Source organism: Hypomesus transpacificus, chromosome 5, assembly GCF_021917145.1.
Source record: "Hypomesus transpacificus isolate Combined female chromosome 5, fHypTra1, whole genome shotgun sequence".
Classification (NCBI taxonomy): domain Eukaryota; kingdom Metazoa; phylum Chordata; class Actinopteri; order Osmeriformes; family Osmeridae; genus Hypomesus; species Hypomesus transpacificus.
In genome coordinates this window covers 4,693,510-4,720,176 of record NC_061064.1, presented here as the reverse complement: position 1 = coordinate 4,720,176, position 26,667 = coordinate 4,693,510, and the positions used below count along the sequence as shown (strand labels likewise).

The 26,667-nt window shown below is 42.9% G+C and overlaps 4 protein-coding genes across 7 annotated transcripts in view; 2 read left to right on the top strand and 2 right to left on the bottom strand.

The window, feature by feature from the left end:
• Nucleotides 1-235: 235 nt before the first annotated feature.
• sod1 (superoxide dismutase 1, soluble) lies at nt 236-3,386 on the bottom strand. The gene is made up of 5 exons (XM_047020872.1): nt 3,216-3,386; nt 2,171-2,267; nt 1,838-1,907; nt 984-1,101; nt 236-781 (listed from the first exon to the last, which is right to left on the bottom strand). Exons 1-5 carry the CDS (start codon nt 3,285-3,287, stop codon nt 674-676), a joined length of 465 nt encoding a protein of 154 aa, XP_046876828.1. The 5' UTR covers nt 3,288-3,386; the 3' UTR covers nt 236-673.
• A 449-nt stretch (nt 3,387-3,835) lies between these two features.
• LOC124467981 (protein MIS12 homolog) lies at nt 3,836-5,341 on the top strand. Of its 2 annotated transcripts, none has more exons than XM_047020520.1 (2): nt 3,836-3,901; nt 4,246-5,341. In XM_047020520.1, exons 1-2 carry the CDS (start codon nt 3,856-3,858, stop codon nt 4,899-4,901), a joined length of 702 nt encoding a protein of 233 aa, XP_046876476.1. In that variant the 5' UTR covers nt 3,836-3,855; the 3' UTR covers nt 4,902-5,341. The 2 variants fall into 2 exon arrangements, with proteins under 2 accessions (XP_046876476.1, XP_046876477.1); XM_047020521.1 differs by having other exon boundaries at nt 3,842-3,901; nt 4,249-5,341.
• Nucleotides 5,342-10,416: 5,075 nt separating this feature from the next.
• LOC124467817 (E3 ubiquitin-protein ligase RNF26-like) lies at nt 10,417-13,399 on the bottom strand. Of its 2 annotated transcripts, none has more exons than XM_047020280.1 (2): nt 13,235-13,399; nt 10,417-12,832 (listed from the first exon to the last, which is right to left on the bottom strand). In XM_047020280.1, the coding sequence occupies exon 2, from the start codon at nt 12,819-12,821 to the stop codon at nt 11,427-11,429; it is 1,395 nt and encodes a 464-aa protein (XP_046876236.1). In that variant the 5' UTR covers nt 12,822-12,832; nt 13,235-13,399; the 3' UTR covers nt 10,417-11,426. The 2 variants fall into 2 exon arrangements, with proteins under 2 accessions (XP_046876236.1, XP_046876235.1); XM_047020279.1 differs by having other exon boundaries at nt 13,240-13,393.
• Nucleotides 13,400-20,311: 6,912 nt separating this feature from the next.
• The window catches only part of LOC124468102 (cell surface glycoprotein MUC18-like), a 30,784-nt gene continuing 24,428 nt past the window's right edge, over nt 20,312-26,667 (top strand). For both annotated transcript variants that reach the window (XM_047020681.1, XM_047020680.1), the window contains exon 1: nt 20,312-20,466. In XM_047020681.1, coding sequence (XP_046876637.1) covers nt 20,403-20,466 — 64 coding nt within the window. In that variant the 5' untranslated portion in view covers nt 20,312-20,402. The remainder of the gene's footprint in view (nt 20,467-26,667) is intronic.

Genomic DNA, 26,667 nt, shown 5'->3' with positions numbered 1-26,667 from the left:
TGGTATTACACAGGCTGGTTATTTGAAGATGGGGATTGAGTACACACAGAAGGCCTGATGGTGTCACCAGAGGCTACACCCCCCTCTAGGGGGATAAACCCTGTTATCACTTCTTAACTGTCTTACAAAAGGAACATGGTGCCACCTAGTGGCCAAATCAAGAACAAATTAATTCAAAACAATTAGAAAATCTTCAAAACCCTAACATCTGCAACTACAAAGACGCGGAAACCAGTTTAACCAGCAACAATTTATTGATTAATGTGCTTATAGAACATTGAAAACATAGATTACATCGCTGATTCCATACTAACTCTTTGGAACACATGGATACTCACAAACATCTTACTAAGCAGAGTGTTCTAGACCCAAATCTAAGTGCTTTAATCTCTGGTCAATACAAACGTCTGGCCGAGTTTGAAAACTTGACTGTCCCCTTCCTTCCATCCACCCATCACCACATACAAAATGTATGACTTATCTTAACAAGACTTAAGAGCAGTATAGAGGCACATGCTTTCACCAGTTCAGTCACGGGAAGGAAAGGGGCATTTTCAGTTTTCCAACATGGCTCATTTCACATCAGAGCTTTCAGTTATATGGGCTGGCTATGTTGGTCTTCACTGGGCGTTAGTGGTTTCCAGTGCTCCTGATTGGGTTAGGCAACAGAGGTCTACTGGGTGATGCCAATGACACCGCAGGCCAAGCGGCCTCCGGCGTTGCCCGTCTTCAGGCTCTCTTCGTTGCCTCCTTTCCCCAGGTCGTCAGCTTTCTCGTGGATCTGCAGAGAAAGGTCAGAGGTCAATGGAAGCTCCCAAACAGACATTCCATAACCTTTTCCAACACAATATTGCTTAATTTAATAGAAAAATATTGAACTCAAAAAGGCGGTGGAAGGGTAGCTACTCATCCCAACATGTCCAATAGATCAGCGCGTTCTTCTTTTAGGCAGTTGAAGCAGCCGATCTGACAGCAGTTCTTACCACCATGGTCCTGCCGATGATAGAGTGGACTCCGTTGAGGGTTAGGTGCTTGTCCTGGATGCTGATCTTGGCCACGTTGTCCTGTCCTGCTGTGACGTTCCCCAGGTCCCCAACATGCCTGGGAACAGTCTCACTTATTATGCTGATCCAGCTACAACTCTGCCATTCGGGAATCAGATCACTACGGTGACCTGAACCTACATAAGCATTCCTAATCAGACCGGTTCCAAATGATAAGGACCTCTGTGGACGAACCGTGATTCATCACAGGTCACTGAAAGGATGTCAAGGGTAACCATGTGGCACTGCATCATGGGACCCGATACCCATTCAGAGGCCTTCATGAAGGGTCAGTAAAAAGTCTCATGGCAATTCTGGAGCTCCTGTTCTGCTGATTGGCAAAATAAGAATGGATATGCTGGGAATCTGTTAGTTCAGCCGGCCTAGTCAGACATTACTGCTGGTCTCACCATGCATGTGACTTCATGTCAAATACATTTGGTGCCGTATAGATTTAGGTTAAAAAGACCGGAAAGTTAAGCATCGGAACAAGGTCTTGAGATTATGAGCATGAAAGCAAGATCAACGATGCACTCAACATACACCCTCATGTAAGTGCAGTGTCATTTCTGGGAAAGTGAACAGGCCAGGCCATCTAGACGAACATGTTTAGTCTCTGACTGATCAGAATTAAAATGGTTGATACCATGGAATTAGAACCGATAACCCACTGATAACTCCCTGAAGCCCTTGACTGTAGACTGGAAAGGGAGGCTAGCCGGGGGCCAGTATTCTAATGAGACACTACCAGTTTACCTGAATTTATAAAATATTTAATAATGACTTTTAATCACCTGATCTCATCAGTGGGTCCTCCGTGGGTCTTGCTGTGGGGGTTGAAATGGGGGCCAGCACTGATGCACCCTAAAAAGACATCCAAGATATTTGAAGGAGATAGCTTGTCAAAGGACAGGCATTAAAATGACTTGTATTCTGTTCACATTTCAGGGTATGGATTATATTATCCATGGTATATTATAGAATGCCGGGACAAGAACTTAACTACATCTTGGGGGTCACACCAACACAAGTTTGACATGCAATTTTAAGCACAGATTACTACATTGACAATTGTCATAATCATAACACTGTTAGTAAACGGTAGCATTGTTGCTATAGTTGCCAACCATTAGTGTTGTCCCCAAAGGCATGTACATGAAAGCCATGCTCCCCAGGTGTCAGTCCAGAAATCTCGCCTGTCAGCTTGACTGGACCATTGTCACCCTAGCAGGAATAAAGATGGACAGGAGTCAAACGTCACTCTGCTAGAAGACAAATACATAAAGCATTACACATTGTTTATGCAGTCGACCTTGTCGATGGGATCATTACAGCCTGGTAACATAACTGCAAAAACAGGCTGTCTTGTGGTAACACACTTGCACTAACGTGTGGTGCACCACAGAAGAAAAAACAACAAACGCTAGACGTTGACAACAAATTGCTGAGTCATTACCCTGGTTTATTGTCCACCGGTAATGTAATATTGAATGTCAACGCATAAGCTATCTAGTTAACATTTACATTTAGCAGACGCTCCAGCTCTACAATTTCCAATCCAAATATTTATTACTACTTCCATTTATTTAGTTGACAAACTAACGTTAAGGACCGTTCACACTACTTTTGCTGCAGAAAGCATTTCCAAACATCGCAAAAGCGAAAAAGTGTTCATAACGCGTTAATGAATACCTATCCGTCCGGAGCATGTGTGCTTGACAAGCAATATACTAGTAGTAGCAAAGGTTGTCAGGCAGCATGCGCCCTGTTGAGTTTGCTTCACATATTGCAGGAAGCAATGCTATTTACGCATTTAACTCACACAATTAACTACAGTGCAAATGTGTAAACTATGCGTTAAGTAACGTTTGTTACGTACAGTTAAAGTAGCTAACCTGCTGGACAGACATGACGTAGCTAATGTTTCGAGCTAATACATCAATGTCGCAAGTAAGGCAACCAGATAACACAAGTTAAATGTTACGGAATATTTTATTTAAGAATAATTGTGATCCATAAACCTAGCTTTACTTACCTTGCTTGCACTGCTAATTTAAGCTTTTTAGTATGGTCTGAGCTCGGGCTACTACTAGTAGCTAGCTAGCGGCCGTAAACTCTACTGTAGACTACTGTAGACAAACCAAAACGCATGCATGAATCTCAAGCATTTACCTCTTGCTCAAAAAACACTGTTCCAGTGACCTCTCCAGTTCCTTTCAGGACGCACACAGCTTTTAGCACCATATTTGCTACCTGAAACAAGAAGACAGTGGTAAAGCAGTTGCGTCTGTGCGATTGATTGAGTGCGGCACCGGGTTAGCAGGCTGCGTTTTCTCTTTATCTTGACATGTTGTTATCCAATCAGAAACGGGGTGTTAGATCAACAAGGATATGATTGGCTTGCGCAGACCATGTCAAAAGAAGATGGCCAACTGAACTTTAAAACAATAATGAACAAAATAAATATTTTCCTGTTCTATTTCCAATACAATAATAGACTGACCATAAAATAATGACTTTCATTTAAAAATACGTATTTGTTTCTGCCAGGTTTCGAATCGGTGTTCCGGTGTTATATCCTGTTCAATGCAAAATGTGTTCAGATCAATGTGTAGATGTGTCAATCGTAGACTACAAGACAAATTCACGCCTGCTTTTGACAAAAGTTATGTCTTTGACATTAACTGTGGCAATTTGCCCAGCAACATTTTATTTATCTGTTAAAATAATTTTCAATTACTGTAATGAATCTCCCACCACATAGGAGGCGATCGTGCACCCAGAGTACTTTTATTCAAGTCAACAACGTAACATGGCGCGAGAATTTCAAGATATGGCAGAGGTTCGAGTTTACGAAGGTAGCCAAATAATTAATTCCAGCAAATGTGTTCATTTGGAATTGTAGCTAAACATGCCAGCCAGCTACTTTATAACACTACCTGGGTGTAAGCACCATTAACCTAATTTGTGAATACGAGTGGAGGCGGCTCCTTGGTTTGGCTTGTTTGCTAATGTAGCTTGCTAGTTCAAGAAATTGGAAGGCACTCCTGTAGCAATTTGTCATATGCAAAGCCATAGTTAATTTAAAAACATTTACAAGATTGTTATGGATTTTAGCCAGCCACCAGGGTGCTAAATAAGCTATGTTTGACTTTTTCGTTTTCAGATATGTAAATTTCTAAACATCCTGTTTTGTTTTCAGAAGAAGCTCCATCTGCCTTATCGCTAAACCTGAATGAAACACAGTTCTTTGGCTTTACCCCTCAAACATGTATGCTGAGGGTCTACAGTGCCTTCCAAGATTGCCTGTACGAAATGCTGCTCGTCGTTGAGAAAGTCTTTGTTAGAAAACTAAGTGGAACTGAACTCAGTGATGATCAACTTCGTTTGAGGGCGAGGGAGTGCACCCAGAAGCTTCAACTGTTCCTTCAAGAACGCTTCAAACGTTTGTCAGGGTGCATGGAAACACTCTTGGTCAAAAACGTATTTTCAATTCCTCCTAATGTGCCGTTACCAGGAAACCAGCCACGCACAAAACATATAGAGGGTCTGTCAGACCTTCTGGAGCTGGAGTCGTGCCTGACTGAGCTGCAGCAGTCGTACCAAGCAGAGGTTTGTGCCCAGCAGGCCTTGTTAGCTGAACTGGAGGAGCAGAGGGTGGTTCAGGAACAGCTGGATGGAATACTGAAGTGGATTGGCGAGCTCCAGGCAGCTTGGATGAAGGAGGGAATGGGCAACTTCCATGACAGCTTCCGGGTCATGGTGCAATCGGTTAAGAAACTGCAGGATGTCATTACAGATATTAGTAAGAAAAGCAGTGGATTGGACTCGTCTATGGGGTGGAGTCATGTTGCTTGACTGCTTTGGTGTAGACATTTTCCACAACTACAGAACTGATCAGTTTATAAACCTTTGTGAGATCTTTTGTCTCAGATTCTATATTCAGTCATGTGTGATGCACAGATGGGACAAAGTTGTCGCTTGGAATAGCTTTTTCTCAGGAGTTGTATGCAAGTATGTACCTTAACACGATGTAAATTAATGCTTCACTTTAATCAATGTTAAACATGAACTCAAACTAATGTAAAAATACAAACACTTATATGTTTCATAGCCAAGTGGACGGTTGGATTCACCACAAGGGGGAAGTATTGTATCATTTTTTTAAAGCCAGTCTCCAATTGCTTTTGGAAATGTAATTGTTATTATTAGTATACTATTAGTTTGCTTTGTTTCATAATACTTTACTGAACAATACAAAAATATCCCAAATAAAGCTATACCTTTCCTACTTACATCTCTCGGTCTAAATTGTGTAATTGCACATGATAAAATAAATAGGCCTATACAGTAGAATGTGACAAGTCTAAAATAATTCAGTGTCTTGCTTGTGGTATCTTTTGAGTGTCGTCAAGGCTGGCGTTGCCTGTGATGTCTAATGCTGTGTGATGTGGAGAGACGAGGAGCTGCTCAGACAGTAGACGGCACAGTGTGGTCTCAGCGGGAGGCCCTGCAGTGAGGACTTGGATGTAAGATGTCCATGACTGCATCTTCCAGGCCTCTTTTTTATGCTGCTGAACCAGACAGTCTTCACTGTCACACAGATTTGATATACTTTTCCTTTTTTCCCCCCCCCTTCCTTCCAATCAACTGTTTTTGAAAGTCCAATTTTTTTTTTACCTCTGGTTCATCACATGATACTGTATACCTTATCACAACACTATGGATTTTACGCCTGGTACTGCCAGCATTCAATGATGTTCCAGTCAGACTGGTCCCATGTACCATGTGGTTCAACACTTCTCAGAATCCGGGTTCAAAGTCAAACATTTTTACATGCTCATAATTAAACATGAGACATGCATGTCAGGATTCTTTTCTATCTCGAGACCCCAAGGGCGTTTTTCTTATTCATTCTCACTGCCTCTGTTCTTCTCAGTGCTATAGTGACTGTGTTTGTGGTTTATGATTTATAGAGACCATTCTTTCTTTTGCCAGCCTGCCATCTGAAAACAACAAAACATACAAAAATGTCATGCAAGACATTAGAGGTACACGACACAACACGGAAACAGTCAAAGAGAACACAAAGACGAGGCAACACCTGAAAAATGGAAAATTAAAGCGAGTCTATCTTCACATTTCCATAATGCACCAGTCTTTGTGATGTTATGCCACATATAAAAACTGCTCCCCCCCAAAAAAGTGACATGTCTTGGATGTGGTTGTGCTGCAGGGTGAGTAGTAAAGTGAGCCGGAGCTGAATAAAAGGGATGAGGAGCACAGTGAGGGGTCGTAATCGGGAGGGGGAGGTTTGGGTTAGCAGCCTGCCTCTCTTTCATCTTGCTCATTAAAGCCAAAGCAGCGGGGGCAGTCAGGAGTGAGCCCAAGAACCAAGGGATGGAGCCTCGCATGGGGAGGGTGGAATTGGTGTGGATCCGAACACTGGACAGGCTGCTTTACCTTAGCTACTGCATCGGTCCTAGTCATTTCCATCCGCTCCTCCCCTTCCTCAACCCCACTCTCTGTATCCCCCCCTGTCCAATCCCTTTCCCTCCCCCACCTTTCGGTCTTTCCCTCCTATTCAATCCGGCCTCTGCTGGATCCCCTCAGAGCATGAGCTCTGACAAAGAACTCTTATCTCTCTTCACCTCCCGACACATACCATCCACGTCACTAAAGGGGCCGTAGAGAAGGTGCTCTCCCTAAGTGGGTTTGAAACTGGGGTACGGTCGGACCGACCGGAGCCCGGTGTTAATGAGGTTAAATCTGGCATGGGGTGATTAAAAGATACAGGTAGTAGAGGAGACAGACTCCATTAGTTTCTCTGATGGGAGCTTTGAAAGGTGCCTGTGAAGTGAATGAGTGTGTGTCAGGGTTTTCCAGGTGCCCTGGATACCCTTGACCCGTGTACAGGTCAGTGAAAGATCGACTCTTCAGGGGTGACATTTGAAAGCTCGATCTATAGTGCCACTAGCCTACAATTGACTTTGGATAACATGTTAAGGAAGAAGGGTTGAGAGATTTTTTGAGCTATACTTAATCTCCTTACTTTCTCTGTCTGTTTAAGCTTTCTACATAAGCAGTGTTACATTATGTTTACTAATTGCATGACAGATCCAGCTTTTATACATCCTTCATCATATCCTTCAACATGCTTCATTTACCAACTACACAAATGCCATCTGGTGAAAGAAAATTCATGCCTGCGAAACAATGAATGGTAGTGTCAAGATTTAGGTTTAGGTTTGGAATGCCAAGGGAGTAACATTTTGGATGAATCATTTGGAAGAGAAGATTTGACAATGTACTGCTGCAGTGTATAATATAGATATAATGTAATGTAGAGACCACAACATTTTAGGACATTTTTCAAATCTGATTCAGACCAAAACAACAGAATGAGAATTAATGAATCAGCTTCGAGCAAGTAGAATTGTGATCACTGACACTTCCCCAGGGACGTTTTAGAAGATAAAATCTCAAAATAAGGATCCGAAAGTGTGGGAGGATTGATCAATAGAAACTGTCTCTACACATGGACAATCAATAGGATCTCTCCCAAGTTCTCCTTGTACTAAACCAACCGACAAAATATTGAGACAACCAATCAATATACAGCAGCTGATCAATTATGTATAAATAAAATTGTAGTTAATGTTGCCGGTCAAACAAAATAGGTTAACATATAAGATTTAGTTTTGATTAATCATTTGGGGAATATTGTTATTTCCATGCTCATGTAGCTGAACTAGAGCTTGAATCCACTTCAGCATTTGAATTATGGTCAGTGATAAATTATGCTAATGTTTTATTAAATAGGAACATGATCATAACCAATTTTAAATGAATGCATGAGGCACAAAATACTGTAAGGGTAACGTGTGTCTCAGAACACTATTAGCCAGTAGAAAATGGGGGGAAAAGAGAATTCATCTTTATTCAATATGGCACTTTGGGAATAACCCTAGCAGAAGCTGCTCGCACTCTGGCAATGATCACACGCATTCGATGTGCTGTGGTTTCGACCAAATGCATGTTCCTATAGCAACTAGAAGATTTAGGCAGCAGAAACTACTTGCTATTCACCTTTGGTGTTTTTCTCAAACAGCATTTTGGAGTACTTTCAGCAAACTTTCAAGGAAATATTTTTGTAAACTTTAAATCCAAGTAAAAAAGAAATTCTACTTTTTTTGACAGATTTTTTCAGAAGGAAATATTCTGGGAAATTCTGGCCAAGTAGCATGATATACAATAGATTTACTAAACAAAAGACCTGTATTGGGTTCAATTGATCTGCAAAAATGATTGTTGATAAACAAATACAGTACAATGCATATACTAACGCACAGTTAGGGGTTACCTCTACGAACAGATTTCATTGACGGTGCCCTCCTTAAAATCCATGGTATTTCTTTTCGGCGATGCCTCTTCCTGCTAAAGCCTCCACAGCCTTTGTTTCTCCATGGCTGCCCCCCAAGGCCAGGCAGTGTCGTTGGATTGGGGCTGGCCCGGTGCTGCTCTCCAGGGTGCTGAAAGGACCTTTCTTTAGCCTCCCTAATGGAACACAGCTCCTGGTTAACCTTTGCCCTCCCAGACCCACCACGCTTGTGTCCTCCAGCATTGCCCCTGTTAGTTCAGAGGAGGTTATTGAACAAGAGCTTGTCATCAGTGATGCTATATATGTTAACATTTTGGGATGGGGGTGGGGATGTTTGGAAGGGGTTGGAAAAATATAACACAATCTTTGCCTAAACGATAGACCTTTGCTTGGACAGCAAAATAAAAAATGAAAGTAATAGATTCTTTAATATACCAGTCATGGTAAAGTATGTTAAAATTATTTGACACAATTGTTTTGAAAAACTGGCAAAACACTGCACTGCACAACTCCCATGACAATGACCATGTGATTCAAATTACATGAGCTACAAGAATTACAAACCATCCCTAAATAGCAGCTTGAACAGCATGACCACTGTGATTTCAGTCAGGTGGATTCAGAGAATATTCCCACCAATTCATGGCAGCAAGTTAGGTGACAATGTGGCTCAGCTTTGCCAGCAGATAGAGGCTCATCCCTTGGCCCATGGGGTGTAACCCAGCCTGGGAGTGGGCACCAGGGCTGGGAGATAGGGGGTAGGAGGGTGGGATCGAGGCCCTGGTACAGACTGGCAGACAGCTGGTGACAGATTGAGTGCTCCTCTGGCTAGGAGCCCACCAAATTCAGGAAGAGGAGAGGAAATCCCCCCCTGCTCATACCACCCACCAACTCCGCTAGTCAAGAAGCTGGGAGAAGATCGAGGGTGTGGGTGTTTTAACCCCGCACTCGCAATGTCTAGACACAAATCAGCAATGTCCCTGGTCTAAAATTAACCTTAAGACCCTTCTGGTCTTTCCCTTATCATTGAACATGTCATGGCTAACCTAATCTTGGAAGTAAGAACTAGCCCTTGATGGATTGGCACATAACATGCTTAATATGGACATCTTTGTTATATTTCTGAAGGTAACCAAGTTGAATCTGTAATAACACAAACTGAGGCAATCTCATCAAACTGTCAGTCCTTTTCAAAAACAGCATGAAGCATACATGTCCACAATCTGTAAAGTGGCACAATTTGTGCCTCATTATAAAAAGACATGTTTTTATAGTTGTTCTTTAATACTTGTATTCTGTACAGGCAGCCATTAGGACAGCTCAGACAATAGGGCCAGCCCTGAGTGGACCAGTGAGGCAGCTGTCACAGTGGACCCGGGGAGTCGCGTCTCTCTTTCTCTGGCCTGTCAGTCAGCCTGGAGGGTCCAGAGACAGCTCCTGCTGGCCAATTATCCCCCCCTACAGAACCAACAAAGAGCTTCTAATGGCAGCCCTGCTGGCCCAGTGCCAAAACTAGGGAACAACAGATAGCTCGACCTAGAGAGCTAGGGAGCTTAGGGCTGGGCGGGGCAGGATCGGACCATTCCCCAGTCTGAATTGGAGGACGTTCCACTCTGAGAGGTGGCCCACCCTACATGTCCCATTTCTTTTGCCGAATAAGGAAAAGCATATGGCCCCAATTTAATTCCCCAGTGGTGTATTATTATTCGTGCAGGAGCAGTAATGAGAGGGACATGGTAAAGAAGACTTAATTTGGTCACATCTGAATTGATTTACAAAGCAGCCAATGAGCATTATGTTACAGGTACTTTAGGCAGAGTAACATGTAATATGTAAAAGTATACCACTCCCAAAAGAACTGTAAAAAAAAGTCCCTGACTGAATGTTACTGCTGTGGATACAACTACTAATTAAAAGAAGGCAAGTGATCGACCCAACCCCTTTTTACCCATCCAATCTTGTATATAAAATATGACTACCAAACACTTAAAATTGTATTGTTTTGAATATTTATTTTCCTTGGCATGTTGTGGGGGTCACTGTGTATATGGCACATTTATCATCTTGACAGATATATCCCCCATAAATACTACTTCTAGGCCCTTTGGCATTTCAATGGTTCATTCAAATCCACCAACACTTACCATACAACACATCAGCTTAGATGGCTCCTTCATTTATGTAGCCGTTAAATAATGTATGCATTTTTCAAAATATGTACAATACCTTAATCGAGGAATGACAGTATGTTTATTTTAATTTGACAAATGATGGCGATTAATATTCACATAGCCTATTATCTGACTTACAAAACACTCATAGGTACAAAATGTACAAAAAGATATGATAAGCACTTCCGTTGTGCGATTATAACATTTTGCCCGCAAGAGTCCTATGATAGCTCAATGTGTTAGTATAGGATTTAGTCTTGTTGTGATTCAACTTATTAGTAACAGTTGTATTACCCATAATCATTGAGACTGGCGAAGCATTTCATCACTCATCCACACATCAGACAGAATGGCAGTATGCGCAAGGCTCTTATGAGCTTCAACATGGAAATATGTAAAAGTCTAGTCAATACAACATCTGAAGTACAAGTATAAGCCAGAACAGTAGCGTTGTAACCACTAGCCAGTGCAATATCATTAGTGCAAATGTTACAAATGAGCAAGAGGATGTCCACCAGGAATATGAGACTGCTGAATCAAAGGCAGGGAAATCAAGCCCCATCAGTAGTCTCACTATCCTGAGTTAAGGGCCATGTCCATATACCTTGCAGCTATAAGCAGACTTTAGGCAGCTGCATAGGTAAAAGCAACATGGTGGAACATCTGCTTGGATGAGGGCATCACCATACTCCTGATCCCAATCCAGTTCTCTAAAGGAAACAATGGGGATTTGACCAAACATGATCACCTTGTCACTCTCAACTTAGTACACAGTAGAATCAAAGCTGCCCGTCTTTTGCCCCTTCGGCTCTCTTGACCCCAGTTAGTCTTTCAGAGAAAAACATCCATGGTCTGAGTGATACCTCGTCGGCAGAGCGGGCAGCAGTGCTGCTGGGGGGGCTGCTGCAGTAAGATGGCAGAACAGTGGCGACACAGGCACAGGTGACGGCAGGGAAGCAGCAGCACGTTCTTGGCCTGGTCCTGACAGATCACGCACTTCTTCCGCTCCTCGTGCTCCTTGAGCAGGCTGAGAAGACTGTCTGCTGGGGGAGCACTGATGACTGGCTCCTCCCCCGGAAGTTGCTTTAACGTGTTCCTTGTGGCTGTGGAGGAATGCTCCAGGTCGAAGTTGGTCTCGTGCAGCCGGCTAGAGAGGTGAAGTCGTGGCAAGTCGACCTCACTGTGGTTTCTTCCATTTTGCTCCGGGGGTTGGGGGATATTTGTATGGTCTGTGGAGCTACTAGGGGGTCTCGAGTCCAAGAAGGGGTGTCCCCCTCCACTCTCACTCCCAGAAGGCTGTGCTGTTCTCCCCCTTTGGTTCCCAGCCTGAACCCTGTGTCCCATTGTCGGCTCTCCCGCGTTGTTATCGTGCAGGTCTTGGGCTCTCTCTAAAGCCAGCAGGTAGAGTCTATAGGCAGCCCTCTGCAGAATCCTCATTCCCGGGAGTGAATTGACAAAGTGGACACATTGCTGGGCTGCGAGACGAGGCAGCCGGGGGTTTAGATACAGCCAGGTCAGAGCAACGATGCCCGCTGTCAGGAGCAAGCCATATATATTTAGCATAAACACTGTGATGAAGACATGGCCAAGCGAGCCCAGAAACTCCAAAACGAGCTGAAAGGGAGTCCATAGTAGCACAGAGGTGCCTACTAGGCAGCTGTACAGGAAGGTGAGGAGAGTGAGGGCCAGCTCCAATGCTTTATGCAGCGGTCCTGACACTGCCTCCCAGGCCCCCACGACAGCTGAAAAACAGTTCTGTGTCCCGATAAGGACAATGTTGACGATGGTGTTGACGAAATAGAAAACCAGGCTGAACGCAATGCAGAAGCCCTCACATGTCTGTTTTAGAACAAAGTTCCCAGATATCAGTCCTCGTTGTAGCAGCTCCTTGGCACGCCACACAACATGAGCCGAAAGGTGACCTACCATTTTGAAGCTCTCAACAACACCACCTAAAGTCTGTATCCAGCCTTCCAGTATGTGAAGAGCTCCATGAGCTGTGCTAGTGACCACTTCTGTCACTGTGAGGAAAGAGAACAAGGCAAAGTTCCAGTATTCCAGTAATGTAGTGCCACTTAGCACAACTGGTATGTTGTGCAGATAGGACCCCATGTTTGATAGAACTCTGGCCAACCAATTCACTGTCCAGATGATCAAATCCAATAACAGGCATAAAGTATCCAGGCATCTACCAATGGCGCAGGAAACTAGGTTCACTACATCCATATTAGTGTTCCCTGGAGAAAACAGAAATGCAAAATGATCAAAAACTATGAATGGTGTAATAACGAACGTCACACTGAAATGCTAGCTCTCATGGCTATAAACTATGCAACTATCTAGCTACAGTAGTTAGCTTCTCTGGCACTGGTGGTATACTTTCGGCTTGAAAGCGACATTGGTGGGTACTTGCTGTTGACGTCGAGACGAACGTATATATGGACATGTTTACTATGAATGTTGCTTTTAGTTACCAACACAAATCTGTTTTTTCTTAACTGTAACTGCTACCTAGCTAACTATCAAGATACCACACCCAGTCAGCTGACAACTAGCTAGCTAGCAAGCTGGTAGCCAGCTATGCTAACAGTGCTATTTCAGAAAGCAGGTAAAAGTAGATGTTACTATTCATAACTCACCTTACATATCATAGTTAACTGCCTAACCAACTGGCACATATCAAACGCAGGGGTTGGAATGGCAACATTTGGAAGAAATAACAACTAGATGTGTTAACTGGGGGTCTAATCCCTCAGCCGCTGTCATTTTAGCCATGTAAACACTCAACAGGAATTCGTGTCGATGCGGATATATCTACTCAGAGGAAATAATCGATTTCAGAAATCTTATATCTTTAAACTCGAGACACTCGATGGATGTAATCACATATAAGAAACCTTACGAAACAGTAGCCAACTGTTAGTAAATACACGTTTTATTGTAAAACTGTATTAATTGACTGATTATGTAAGATCTCACTGCTTTCTTTGTACCTGGAGTGCCATGGCAATAGCTTTTTTTATTTTTATTCACGTGCACCTTGAGACTGTCCTGAATTCCTGTCCTGTTGTTCTCTCTGTCACTGCTCGAGATGATGCAAAAGGCAACTTCCTATATTTATGCACTGTGGTGTATATACCTATCATATCAACTCGGGGAATAGGTCATTCAAATACACGTGACATATAAATAATCTAAGCATACATAATTTCAATGAGTACCAACCTTTCTTTGATATCAATAAGCCTACATGTAGGCTATAATACAATGAAAGATGTTTGAAGATGTGCCCATTCAGTGTGGATAGACTACAGCATTTGCTAATGGACGTCTTATTATGATTCCATAAATCTCTCAGCCATGGACACAGCATTAGCAAGTTGTGATTTATCTCACTAGTAAGCATGCCCTGAGGATGGTTATAATGAAAGTGCCAAAAAATGGCAGTGCTTTACCCTTCCTCCCTGTCCCCTGTCCCCTTCAAACTGCCTCAGTCAACCATGGGCCTTATCAAATCATCACGGTCCCCAAATAGGACCTTTCCAATTGGGGAGAAAACAGCATCCGTCATGTTCCTTTATCCCAGCTGTGTGCGTGTTGGTGTCTTGGGAAGAAAGAGGGGGTTTGTACCAGCCACATTCTCTTTATGGTAGTATTTAGTTTAGCACCAGTGTACACTGTCTCCTGCATCTTCTTCCATTTTGAGTCTTGGATATGGTGTTACTTTTTAAATGGCCTAAACAATAAATCTTGCCCCCTTTGCTCTTTAAGTGACATAATGGTATTTTGTGTATTGGCCTCCAGGTTAAAAGATATGTAACCCAATATTCACAGTTAAAAAACCTGCAACCCAATATGCTCAGTTTCTGTTATGTTTCTTCTATGACCATGGCCATAATCACCTTTTAACAAGGTTGGCTCTACATATTTGGCTGTTTCGATCTGCCCATTTTTATCAATTAAATAACTATTACCATGTTGTATTTTTGGGGTGTTATCATTAACCTGACAAAACTCAACCCATTTAATAAGATTATTCACTTCAGAAATGTTAGTCAATTTTAAGCCTAAAAGCTCAAATAGGCCACGGTTGGTATTCCTGTCAAGGCAAAAAAAAAACGAGGAGGTTTAAAATGCGAGTGGTTAATAGTCTTTTGTATTTACCAGATCTTTTCTAGACAGCTGCTCTGGGCTTTCTCACTTTCCTGCTCCTCTACTTTTTTCTTTTTCCTACCCATCTTATCACAGCTGCTGTGCTCCTTCATGTCCACTGTGGAAAAATGGCATTAGACAACCACAAACCTTATGCCTCATTCTCACCACAGACCACTCCATCCCCACCCTTATCCACCCACTGCAGGCCTTCGGAGCATTCAACACTTGTCCTTGCACAATTGGATGGTTCCAATGCTGCGAGTTGCCAAGCTATGACGAGCACAGCAAGGCAGAATGCTGTATGAAAATGCTCTCCATCATTAGTTGGGGATTGGAAGAAATAAGACTAGATTTCCTAGAATTAATCGTATTTATAAGACATTTTGTGACGTCATGTGAGCTGAGGAAAAGTACTAAAGGGTTTAAACCGTCAGGACAAGGAGGATATCTCTGATGTACTTTATGTCCATGAAAACATTACGACGCTACAGTAAATATGATCTCAAACACTCGTGAAATGCTTTCCAATCGTCCAAGTAAAGAGTAACCTAACCACTGAATGACCATGTTAAATATTTTCTGGTGCTTGAACAATTTTGAGATCTGAGAGACAGCCTGTGAAAAGTCCCCATACAACAACAGCTGAGCCATAATTGCTTTTCTCGGTCGATGCTCATAGGCCAGGCTTGAGGGCTAAAATCTGCTGAATTGGCTGGCCATGTCCTGTGAGTGAGGTTGGAAACCTTGCTCTGTAACTTCCCACTCAAAGTTGCCTGAAGGCTGACTTGAAGCAAATACCTTTTACATACACAGCCTGCCCCCAAACAAAGATGTAACTGGAACAACTGAACACATGTAGACAACCAGTAATTAAATACCATTTACAGATGTATTGTTATTGTTGAGGGTTGGATTTTTATTGAACACAAAAGTTCCATGTATCGTTCACTTGAAAAATATGTTTAGAAAGTTTCAGAATTTTTGTATTGCAAACATTGTTGGCTGAATTCCCAAACATCTTGAGAATCTGGCTCTGACCTCTGTGTTGGCAATAGAAAAATGACAGTAGCTGGCTCAAGGATAGGGTTTAATATGATCACAGAAAAATGAATGTATAGTGCCCATGCCTCTAACTATGATTAAGAGGTGCCCTGATCCCATTTTAATGCACTATATTTGAGACCAAGTGGCCACCTGGGTCCCTCTTTCGCCCCACCCTTGTGTTCTACCCCACCCAGTATTGTGTCTGAGTGTTCCTTGGTCCCACCCACTTGCTCCATTCGTCCAATCAGGCGAGATGTGTCTGAGCACCTCAGTGATTCATTAGTCGATTATGGCGTCCTGTGAGATTCCCATGGCAACGAGGGCTGTGAGGGGTCAGCGTAGATGTTCAGCATAGGCCCAGTCATTGTTACTGAGAAACGGAAGGGACTACTGGCACTAGCCACCCCTCCCCCAAATCTCAAGAGACTTCCTTTCTACTTCACACACATAGATACACGCACACACACACACGCACGCACGCACGCACACACACACACGTAGACAGAAAAATGGCTCAATGATTCAAAAGGTCCACTTCAGTAATATAGAGCCAGGCAAACCAGCCAATGAGGACAGGAAGGTCAATGGCAACGCTCATTGTAAATTACCAATGGACTCTGACTTCAATTCAATTAAAAGGTGCAAACCTCTAGGTTGTGGCTGTCCATCGCCCCTGGCACCTCACAGGCCTGTCTGAAAATCACCTCCACCAATGGTTATCATTTAGTCACCCTAGACAGAACATTACTGTTAAAAGCATTACATACCAGGTCAAGAAAAAGCACTGCACAGAAATGAAAATTTAGTTTTGTCTTTTTAATGCAAACTGTGCCTTTTAAATTAACTGTACCATTATCACATTATCAGAATTAACCATATCAATCACCTCAAATAATTAAGTATGGCTATTAGGTATTCCTGATTGTAATTATCTGTAATTACCCTATCATCTGGCTCTTTGAAATGTCTCAGAATGAAAGCAGTACATTTGGCTACTTAACAAAATGAATTATATGGGGAACACAATTTTTCTGAATGTATTAGTAGTTGTGGGTTATGTTCTTAGTTGTGCTTGGGTTACCCTCTATTAGGTTACCAACTCTGTTTTGAGCTACAGAGCAGAATTGTCTGCTGACGTCAAAATCGACGCTGAGTCTCACACCTATGTGGTATGTTTATCTCTGTTCAGATGAGAGTCCTGTGTGATACACTGAGAAAAACTCCAGAGTTAAGAAATATATTTGCAGTAGGGCATTAAGATTAAGAGAACCATCTACAACTACCAAGATTATCCTATAAGATTGTTGTAATTATTAAAACAAATGTATATATTTATCTGGTGGCAGATTACATGTACATATTTACAGTATATTGTAGACTGAGTAAATGCCATGCTGTGTTTTTACCAGGAGACAATATATTCTCCTTACTTCTGTTATTATTGAAGCAAATTAGATACATCTACGTTATATTTCTACCCTAATGTGTAGGACCATTGAACAAGGTTGTTAAATCCAAAAACCTTCAGCACAACCTCCCGAAATGACGAGCCTATTGACTATCTGCGCTGGGGATAGATGGATGGTGGGTGGGTGGGGGTGAAAGGGACCTTGACATTGTCCTCCACTCTAGCATGTCCTCTTCGTTCCTGGCTCTAGCGAGTCTGACACCCCTGTGGTGACACACTCTGCTCCCAATCTGTGTAACCAGACCTGCTTGTGTATTAGCTTCCACTACAGGCTACAAGGAGGAGAACTACGTAGCCTATCTAAGGCTAATCATGTTAGCTCTGAATCACTAGCCTCCACTGTGCTCTCACTGCCCTACATTACATGTGATGGTACAGCAACCTGTATGCGCCATACTGGGCGATTTGCTCCTCCCCACCTGGTGTTGGGATGGAGATGATGGATTTGTGGGGAGCACAGATCTGGAACAATGGACAGATAATGTATGGCAGAAGCTATTTGTGTTTACAAGCAGCTGTTGGCCTATGAGCTCTGTTGTGTCTATATCAGTATCACAGTGCCAAATCTAACAATAAGGTGATGGGGAAACAAAAGTAAACAAAAATGTGTTGGGGGATGAAATCACAACACACTGGTAACACCACTGCAATCAAATATGCATTAACCATGTGTTTGTTTTTAAAGAATCGATAACAAATGCATTCACAAGTTGAAAAGCGTTTTTTTTATTTGGACTTCTCCTTCACTAAGTAATAGATATCATCGCACCAGAATTCTGTAGCAAGGGATCTCCTCCAGCTCAGGAATAGGATGAATATCCAGGTGGGACCTGCGGGTGCCTGTAGGCAAGGAAGATGTCTTTGTCAGCAGAAGAATACCCACATTCCTGAGGCTGGATTGCTACCGTGCTGCGGGGGGTCGCAGTCATCCAGGCACCAACAAACCAAAACCAAACGATGTCTGAGATAAGATCATAGAGCTGAAAGCAGATTTGGGGAGGGGAGAGCCATTGGTTCCCTCACCTTATTTTTTAAAGGAAGTAGATAACCTTGTTTGGATTGTCCTTGGTGAGTGCAAACTGTAACCATAGCAAACAGAGATGAAGAAAAGGCTAGATATTTTCAGTTGGAGTTGTTCTTCCTCAGGGTTTTAATCCCACAACACACACACGCATTGTAGGTTGCATCCGTTATTAATTGATAGTGTTGTGTTATGAAATACAGAATGCCTCATCAAATGGAATATCGGAAAAACACTGGTTTGTATCATATCAGTACATTGTTTAAGGTCTTATTTCTGCTTTAAAAACAATCCAAGTCTCTGCTCGATTTTTCCATCGTTTCACCGTCATCATCAGCTTTAGTTTCCATATATTTCATGCAACGTTCATGGGGTTACTTGTCTTTCCGGTCCTTCACTTCATGTCATTTGTGGAAAAGTCAACTTGGAAAACTAACACGACTGTGCAGATCATCTAAACTGACACCTGTCTCCTCGTAAAGCAATCTCTCTGTGTGTTAATGCTGTTTGACCATTAAATCCTCACTGTCACCCCCTCCTTCCATGTTTGCTCTCCACTGACACAACAGTGCAAGAGACAGATGGGAATCTCTGATACAACTGATGGAGGGAACGAGGACAGAGGACAGAGGGAAAAGGTGGTCTGAAAGGGTAGAGAGGGTCCAATGGATTTGAGATTAAAAAAAGAAATGTCAGCATGGAAGGAACCTTTCCTGCCTGCGCTCTCGGTCTTAAGGCAGAGGGGATTTTGGATGAGGAGTGAGCTTTGGTCCACTTCAAAGAATTTTTCTCATTTGCTCAAATTCGTCCCTTTCTGCTCTGTAGGATAGACCTTACTGCACCTCGGCCTCTAGGGACTAGAATGCACATTTCACATTTGCACTGCACTTTAAATCCACTGGCCCAGATATGGTCCACTAGCTAGTGTTAGCACAGTAGCTGGTTCTTCTTGTTCCTGTGTCCAGTGGTGAGTGTTTTTTCCCTGCAGCTGAACAAACACACTTACTGTAGATCACACTGTGTGATGAAAACCAGGATGTGTCTTGTGCTACCTGTAAATCCTATTTGTCAATCACATTGTTCCCCTAATATTGTCGTTTGATGGACATTAGGCGAAAAATCAAATCTACACACCAGCCACTGAAGACACACACCAGAGAAGAAGAATTGTTCCTCTGACCAGACAAACAGAACAAAAACGGAACACATTGTTCCCAGCTTCATCTATTGTTCCATGTTTTACTTGAACCACCTCAGAAGGAAGACTATTCTCCAGTTCAGCCCTATGGGTGTTTTTTTCCCTCCACTTGTAACCCTATCTCCCCCTGCGCTGTGTCTCCGGTCTAGGCTGTGATGTATGGAGGGAGACCAGAGTCTGTAGGACAGCTGGAGTGGCAGGCTCCACCATGGCCCCTCTCTCCTGCAGCTGTTAGCGGAGGCGACAGTCGAGTGATGAAAACAGCAGAGGTTGTTAACGACCCACGAGCTGAGATGGCCTGAAGATGCACCAGTCCCAAAACTGGAGTACTAAACCTAGTGTGGTTACAAAGGCCCCTAGGTTGATATTGTAATTTCCAAATTCCTTTCAACATTCAACTTTCATGCTTATTTATTGACTTGCATTACAATATCGGATTAGCCAATGGCGAGCACTGCATTAAGATAATGAAAGTGAGAAAATATGGTATGTTGAGTATTATATGTTCCTACACATAGACATCATGATTGATAGCCAGTTCTTTAATAAAGGTTTATTGTTGTTATGCTTTCACCAATGGTTGAGCACCTTCAACATGATGAGATTCTACAATTTCGTCCAAGACTAACTCATTAACTCAATTCTAATATATTCTGTTGATTATGTTATGATGACGAATTTAATAAAAAAAAAACGTGAGGATAGAATTTGGAGACTCAAAAAATGTGCTTCCATTCTCTTTTCACAGACAGTAGGGCTATACGACAGCCTGAGCTCTGTCTGCAACTCGACTCCCCCTCTCCCCCTCCTCCCCATACCGCCCTCGCGCAGCTCAGTCCTATCAAACAAGCTCGCTCCCATTCCAAGTGCGGCGACCACAATTGCGATTCATTCTAGGACTGTTAAGACGGTTGAAACAACATGGCTTTCCCAAAGAACTCCTTTATATGGCTGGCTCTGAAAATAATTTCCCTCAGCTGGAACGGTGAGTGCGGCAAAAAACATGTAGTATTCACGGTGTTTATTTAGCTTTTCGAAACTTTGGAAACTGGTCGATTGGTAGCTTTAGTCTACAAAAGGGTTTGAATGGGATGCACTGACTCGGCATGCACTGCTTGGAAAGGATGCTGAGATAAAACCAGTTTGTCGATTGTCGGTAACTATTTTAACGTTGCATGCGCGTTAAGAAGTACAAACAATTTTCAGAGTTGGTAAGTGACTTGTTTGAAACATCTGAAACTTGGAAAACGCGTATCAAAGAACTAGAACTGAAATGTGTTTTCTTGTGGAGGAGCAAGTGCGACCATGTGCAGGGATGAAGCTGTTTTGGAAACGTGTGGTGAAATTAAAAGATCATTCGTATCCATCACACAAAATGTTATTAAGAATATAAGTAGTCAGTGGTCTTTATTTATTTAGCCTATTTGGTAATTTTGTCCAATACTTTGATGAAGTGTGAAGTAATTTAGCCAATTAACAAACAGTATCCATGCGCAGGTAGGGTCGACTACTGCATCCATTGACGAATTTCAAGCGTAAACTTTCTATGATTTTTGTAGCCATGTTATATAATATAAAATACCTAAAACAGTTTTTATAGTTTGATAAGGAAATTATGCTCCATGTTGTCATTTGACTAGATTGCATGTCAAGGACCTGGGGACTTTTGTAGCAGGGTGACTACAGAGGCTGTGTTGTTTGTGCACTTTGATAAATCACTTTTGGACATCGAATAAACAAATATGTGTAGAGTCACACAGGAATTTACCCCAACAGTTGTGACTGAGTCAAGTAATCATCCCTATGTTTTGTCAGTTGTTAAATCATATCATGCCCATCTGACACTTTGAAGATTGTGTGTGTGTTTCATGGGGGGGGGGGGGGGGCATGTTTGTGTGTGCTCAGGGAGGCAAGGGGTGTGGCCCAAGTGTTGCCAATATCATGTACAGCCCCCTTCAGAGTTTTTTTCCTGTGACCCTTTTCATGCTTTGACCCTGCTGGTCACCATGCCCCCACAACCTTTCCTCCCCACCCACTAAATCCTCCCCTCAACACCCAACACCCAACAGGGCACCCTGTTCACTTATATACCTCCTGAATACCATGCGGCCCTCCCCTTCTCCTCCTCCTCCTTTTTCCCACCCTCTTTATCTACCACTTTACAAGGACAACACTCACTCTGCACCAACCTTACCCCCCACCCCCCTTTTTGCAATCCCTGTTTGCTACCTCTTTTCGACCTTGTCTTAATTGGGTCACCTCCACTTAATCCTTGCTTCCCCCTCATCCCTGCAAAGGGAGTAAAGCTGTCTGTTTTTTGGATTATTGACCAGAGATAGAGATCCTGAACCTCTAAGGAGCCAACAAACCGAGACTGTTATGGGGAAGATTCTCTGTCCATACTAATGCATTGACATCGTACATAGCTGAAATACTGATGTTTTATTAGGAAAAGACTTTGTACATATTCAATGGTCCTCATCTTTAAGTTAAAAAACGGTTCAAACGTTGGATAACATTCAACCTGGAACATTGGGAAGCATGTTCTTGGTAGGTTACATGCAATACTTAAAATGTTCTCTGAAATGAGAAAGATATGTTCAACTGTGTATTCATTGTGGTCAGCCCCATTCCAATCTACTCCATCCCTCTCTTCTCCTGCTGTTAGTTAAAAGCAGGAGGGCTCCTAGAATCTGTAATCAGGCTCCTGAGGTTTCACATTTTCTAATGATGTCCAGACTGGCAAACCAGTCAAAAACGAACTAGAAATAAGAGCCAAACAGTGCGAACAGGATGCCCTTTCACTGAATTAAAGCAGTTATTTTTAGGATTACATTATCTATAATGTTCCTTTTATACATTGGCCCAACTATGAATTGGTTCCAATAATAAATCATAGTTAATTCCGCTAAACGACATAATGGACCTGAGACATCATTGAAATTGGGAAGTGTTTTTATTTGGCCCTTCCTCATACTGAATTAGATGGAATATGACCACTTCCTGCTTAATGGAGCCGCCGTGGACCTTCACTGATGGAAACACAAAGGGATGCTGTTCATTCTCAAATACGGTTCACTGCCAACTGCCAGTTTCATCTGCGATGGAACCCTGCTTTCTCCGCTGCTGAATATTCAGTATTATCGTAGCCTTTAAGTAGCTATGTGTTCAATGTTGAACTCAACTGACCTAGATATAGAAAAGGAAGGTTATCTGGAAGACTGCCTAAGAGACTATAAAAGACTGAAATGAAAGGAAACGTATTAAACAAAACATTTCTTATAAGACAGATGATGGAGTTGCCTGTGAGTCTGGAATGGTCTTGTGGGAGAGACCAGTTTTCTTGAACCACATTGCTAACTCTGTGCTTTTACAGGAGACAGGAGTCCTCCCTAAAACGTGAAGACAGATCACACACTGTTCTTTATGATTCCAAACATCCAAGACAGTAATACACAGCTGCTAGATATATTCTGACATGGACATGTAGATAAGATATAGGGCCATAAACCATGGCCCCTGGCTGAGATATCGACCTGTCACTTGCTGACGGGGAAACTCTGCATGCTCATTAGACCTTAATGCAATTGAGTGTTAATCATCCACTTGTGTCTCACAATGTAGTGTGACGTTATCTCACACATCCAACAGGGGGCAGTGTGTCGGTAATTCATACGGGATGGTTTATTAGGAGTATAAACAGGCTTAATCCTAAGAGAAACTCTCGCTGACATCCATTGAATTGCCGTGGAGGAGTTATAACTCTTTAAGTGCTGTCTTACACTGACCCATATGGGAAAACCTTAAAAGCTTGTTTTGAGGAGCCAAGTGAGAACAATGGCCATTTTTCCCCAGCCAGACACTTCTCAATGTATACAATGAAAACATACAGTACCCCGAAATTCATACCTTTCGTGACTTTTCCTCTCTGTTCTCCACGTCCGCCTTGGTAATGTAAGCGGGCAGCTGTGAGACGGGAGATGGATTTTCCTCTGTGATGATCCAGAGGGCAGCTGGGAAGTGTACAGCTGTGGAGCCAGATTGTCCACGCTGCATTACTGCATTAGACTGAGTGACAGCCCGCCAGTGCAGGCACTCACACACTAACATACTGACCCTTTGTGTTCAATTTAAGAGAGTGCGCTAACTTCATTAAAACTCCCTACATTAAAACTGTGCCTTTTCACAACACCAATGCCAATTTTGGTAGTGATGAAGTCAGACAATGATATTGGGAAAACCAATGGTGACTCTCTAAATGTAAAAGAAATAAAGTCAATATCAAGCTGAGCCAATTTTTTATATATAACGAGGGAACCTTGACCCTGCTGATTGATGATTGGGATTGACTCCCAGTTCACAGTCAGGATGTCTACGTTCAGTCACAGACTGCCACAGCATCTTGTTCTGGAGACTCAGTGATCAAGGCCAGAGAGCCGAGTCGTAAGGCCCTGAACCTTGCTGTGCTAAGCCCCTTGTGCAGTGATGAGGTGAGACAGGACCATGGGGTACTGAATGAAACACCGAAAAGCTCACCCCCCCCCGCGCCCCCACGTCATTTGAAGTTGCCCACTGAAGGGTGGACCAAAACAATGAGCAGAGGCATCTGAAAGCCCCAGGTTGCACTACCTGGGCTTTGATCCGAAGGTGGAGTGGAGTGGTAATCTGATGTGTCTCAGACCTGCAGACCAGGAGACAGGATGTCTAGAGCAACGGATTGGAGGTGACAAGACAGGCTTTTGTCTAGAATGGAACCTACCATCTCCAGTTTAGCCCATGTCGATAATAAGCCAAACCATTCATTTGACTGTGCTTACAACCCAATTGTTTTACGTTTTAGCTTTGCTGTCTTTACTACGCTTTGTAGAAAAAAAAGGCCCAATAAATCAGAGATAAAGGCTTGCTGTATTGCTGGCTTGGTATGAACAGGCAACCACCATGCTCTGAGCTGCTGGCCTACAGGGGCTTTGCCATGCATGCATTGTCTCTAGGCTGTGGATTATTGATCTTAGTGTGGGATTTCATATTGAACAGCTGCCTTTTATGAAGTGGTAAGATTTATCAGTTTTTTTTGGAGGGAATATTCTCAGTTTTGACATCATGTAGGGTGGGGGGAAAGGCCAAGAAAAATACAGTTGCTTTTAAACTTTTTCAGTTTCAGACACCTATTTCATCCAAATGGAATGTTTAAGAGTGTTTAAGAGTGTGAGTTTTGCTCCAGACTAGCTGGCCTTGTGCTTTCTGTAAGTTGTTGGAGATGGTTATTTATCAAAGTCGGACAGAAAGGCTAACTGTGGTAATTGGCCGTGAGAGTGAATAACAACCATCCGAGGGCATCCAGGGGGGTGAAGAATTTATCGTGGACCCATGCCAAAAAGTGCTGAACTCTTTCAGGCAAATCTAGCACTATGTAGAAAAACCACACAATGGTTGCAGTCCTTGCCAAAACGGTAATGTTCCTTTTTATTTGGGGGATGTGCAGTAGGGAGTAAGTTGTTTTGGACTTTCGCACCTTTCTTGTAATCGGTAGGGAATTCGGTTTATGAAGAAGAAACCATGTATCCATATGGTTCTTGAATTAAGAATGCTGGTGTCAGTCGAGTACAAATGTTTAGTTAGGCCCAGTAGGTTGCAGTCTGACTGACTGTTCCTTCTCTTGCCCCTAGATTTGTTAATTACGTATTTACAATAATCTCATCAAGCAAATATGCGTTTCCATGATGGACCTAAAACCATCATTTCCAAGAATGACTGTATGTACTCAAGCCCAGTGTAGTGCCTCAGCTCTCAATAGGAAGGATGAAGCCCATCTGTACTTCATGTCCCCTTATATTGGGAGTGTCCATCTGTGGGACACATGGCACTCTCTTGGGCCAGGCTCTCAGCTCTGGCACCGATCCCGACAATACCAAAGGGACTGATAAACCTCTCTGATGTCGCCTTCCCTGAAACTCCTCCTCCTCTTTCTGCTTTTGTCCCAAATCTCTCCCTGTACCACTGCAAACACCATTCAACCGCCAACAGCTGCACACACCTGGCATCCAGTTCACAGGCAGGACAAGGCAGGCTTTTGGGGGGTGGACTTGGGGACGGCGGGGGTTCAGCTGCTCAGGTTACACAGAAACAATACACCACAATGGTATTCTCCTTCTCCTCAGCCCCCCCCCCCCCCTCCATCCCCATTCTTCTCACTCAAGCATCTTTCCTCCCACACCTCTCACACCCCCTCCCCTCATTTCCTTGTTGCCCACCTTCCTCCGTTCCCCCTCGTCTTTGTTTGGCTCGAGTCCCTGGTGGATGCAGCCTCCGGCTGCCAGGCGTTCATGTATCTCTGTTGCTGTAGTAAACAATATTGATTTGCATAAAAATACCAACACCAGAGGAGCAACTGTTGGGAATTTGAAGATTCAGAGATGGATGCTAAGGGATGGACAGCTTGAGATCAGATTTGTCTTATTGTCCATGATTAAGTGATGAACAGTGTCACAATAGATTGTGGATGAAACGACAGGGCTCTTTAAAACTGGTTTTCCATAAGAAGCCTGTAGCGTATCCCTAGAGAACATATTTCCTCTCCCATCTATTGTTTGCCAGATAATTTGATGTGTCTTTGCTGAGGTGAACATAGTGACAGGTATTTAGCTCAACTTCCCACACACTTTGGATAAACTTGCATGACCTTTAAATTCCTTTTCCTTTGTTTAAACAAGACAACTCTAGCATAGGTACAAACTTTGTCTATCTCGTTCCAAACAGCTCAGCCATCTAAATTCATTTGTTGTGCATTTCTGCAGCTGGCACTCAAATATGATATTACTCTGGTGTTGCAAATAGTGTGCCAATTTGCTGTTATACAGCCATGGCATTGTCTGATAGGAAGAAATGAAACCACAAGTGTGTTGTGAGGGTGCAGGAATGTAAACATGACTCCTCCTTATACATGCACATATCTTAGCCTATTGTTCTTAATACCTCAAGGACATGCCTCAGGTCTTGGAGTTTGTGAAATTTGACCACGGTGATGTCAGAAAAGGTTCCACAAGCATCTTTGGTGTGGACACCCTTGTAATGGATATGATAGTTTTCGTCATGGAACAATGTACCTGCCAGCCTAAATGTTGGCTCTGAGCGTACCCTTAAAACATATCATTGTCTTGAGGAATGCAGTCTGCTGGTACCTTTTGTT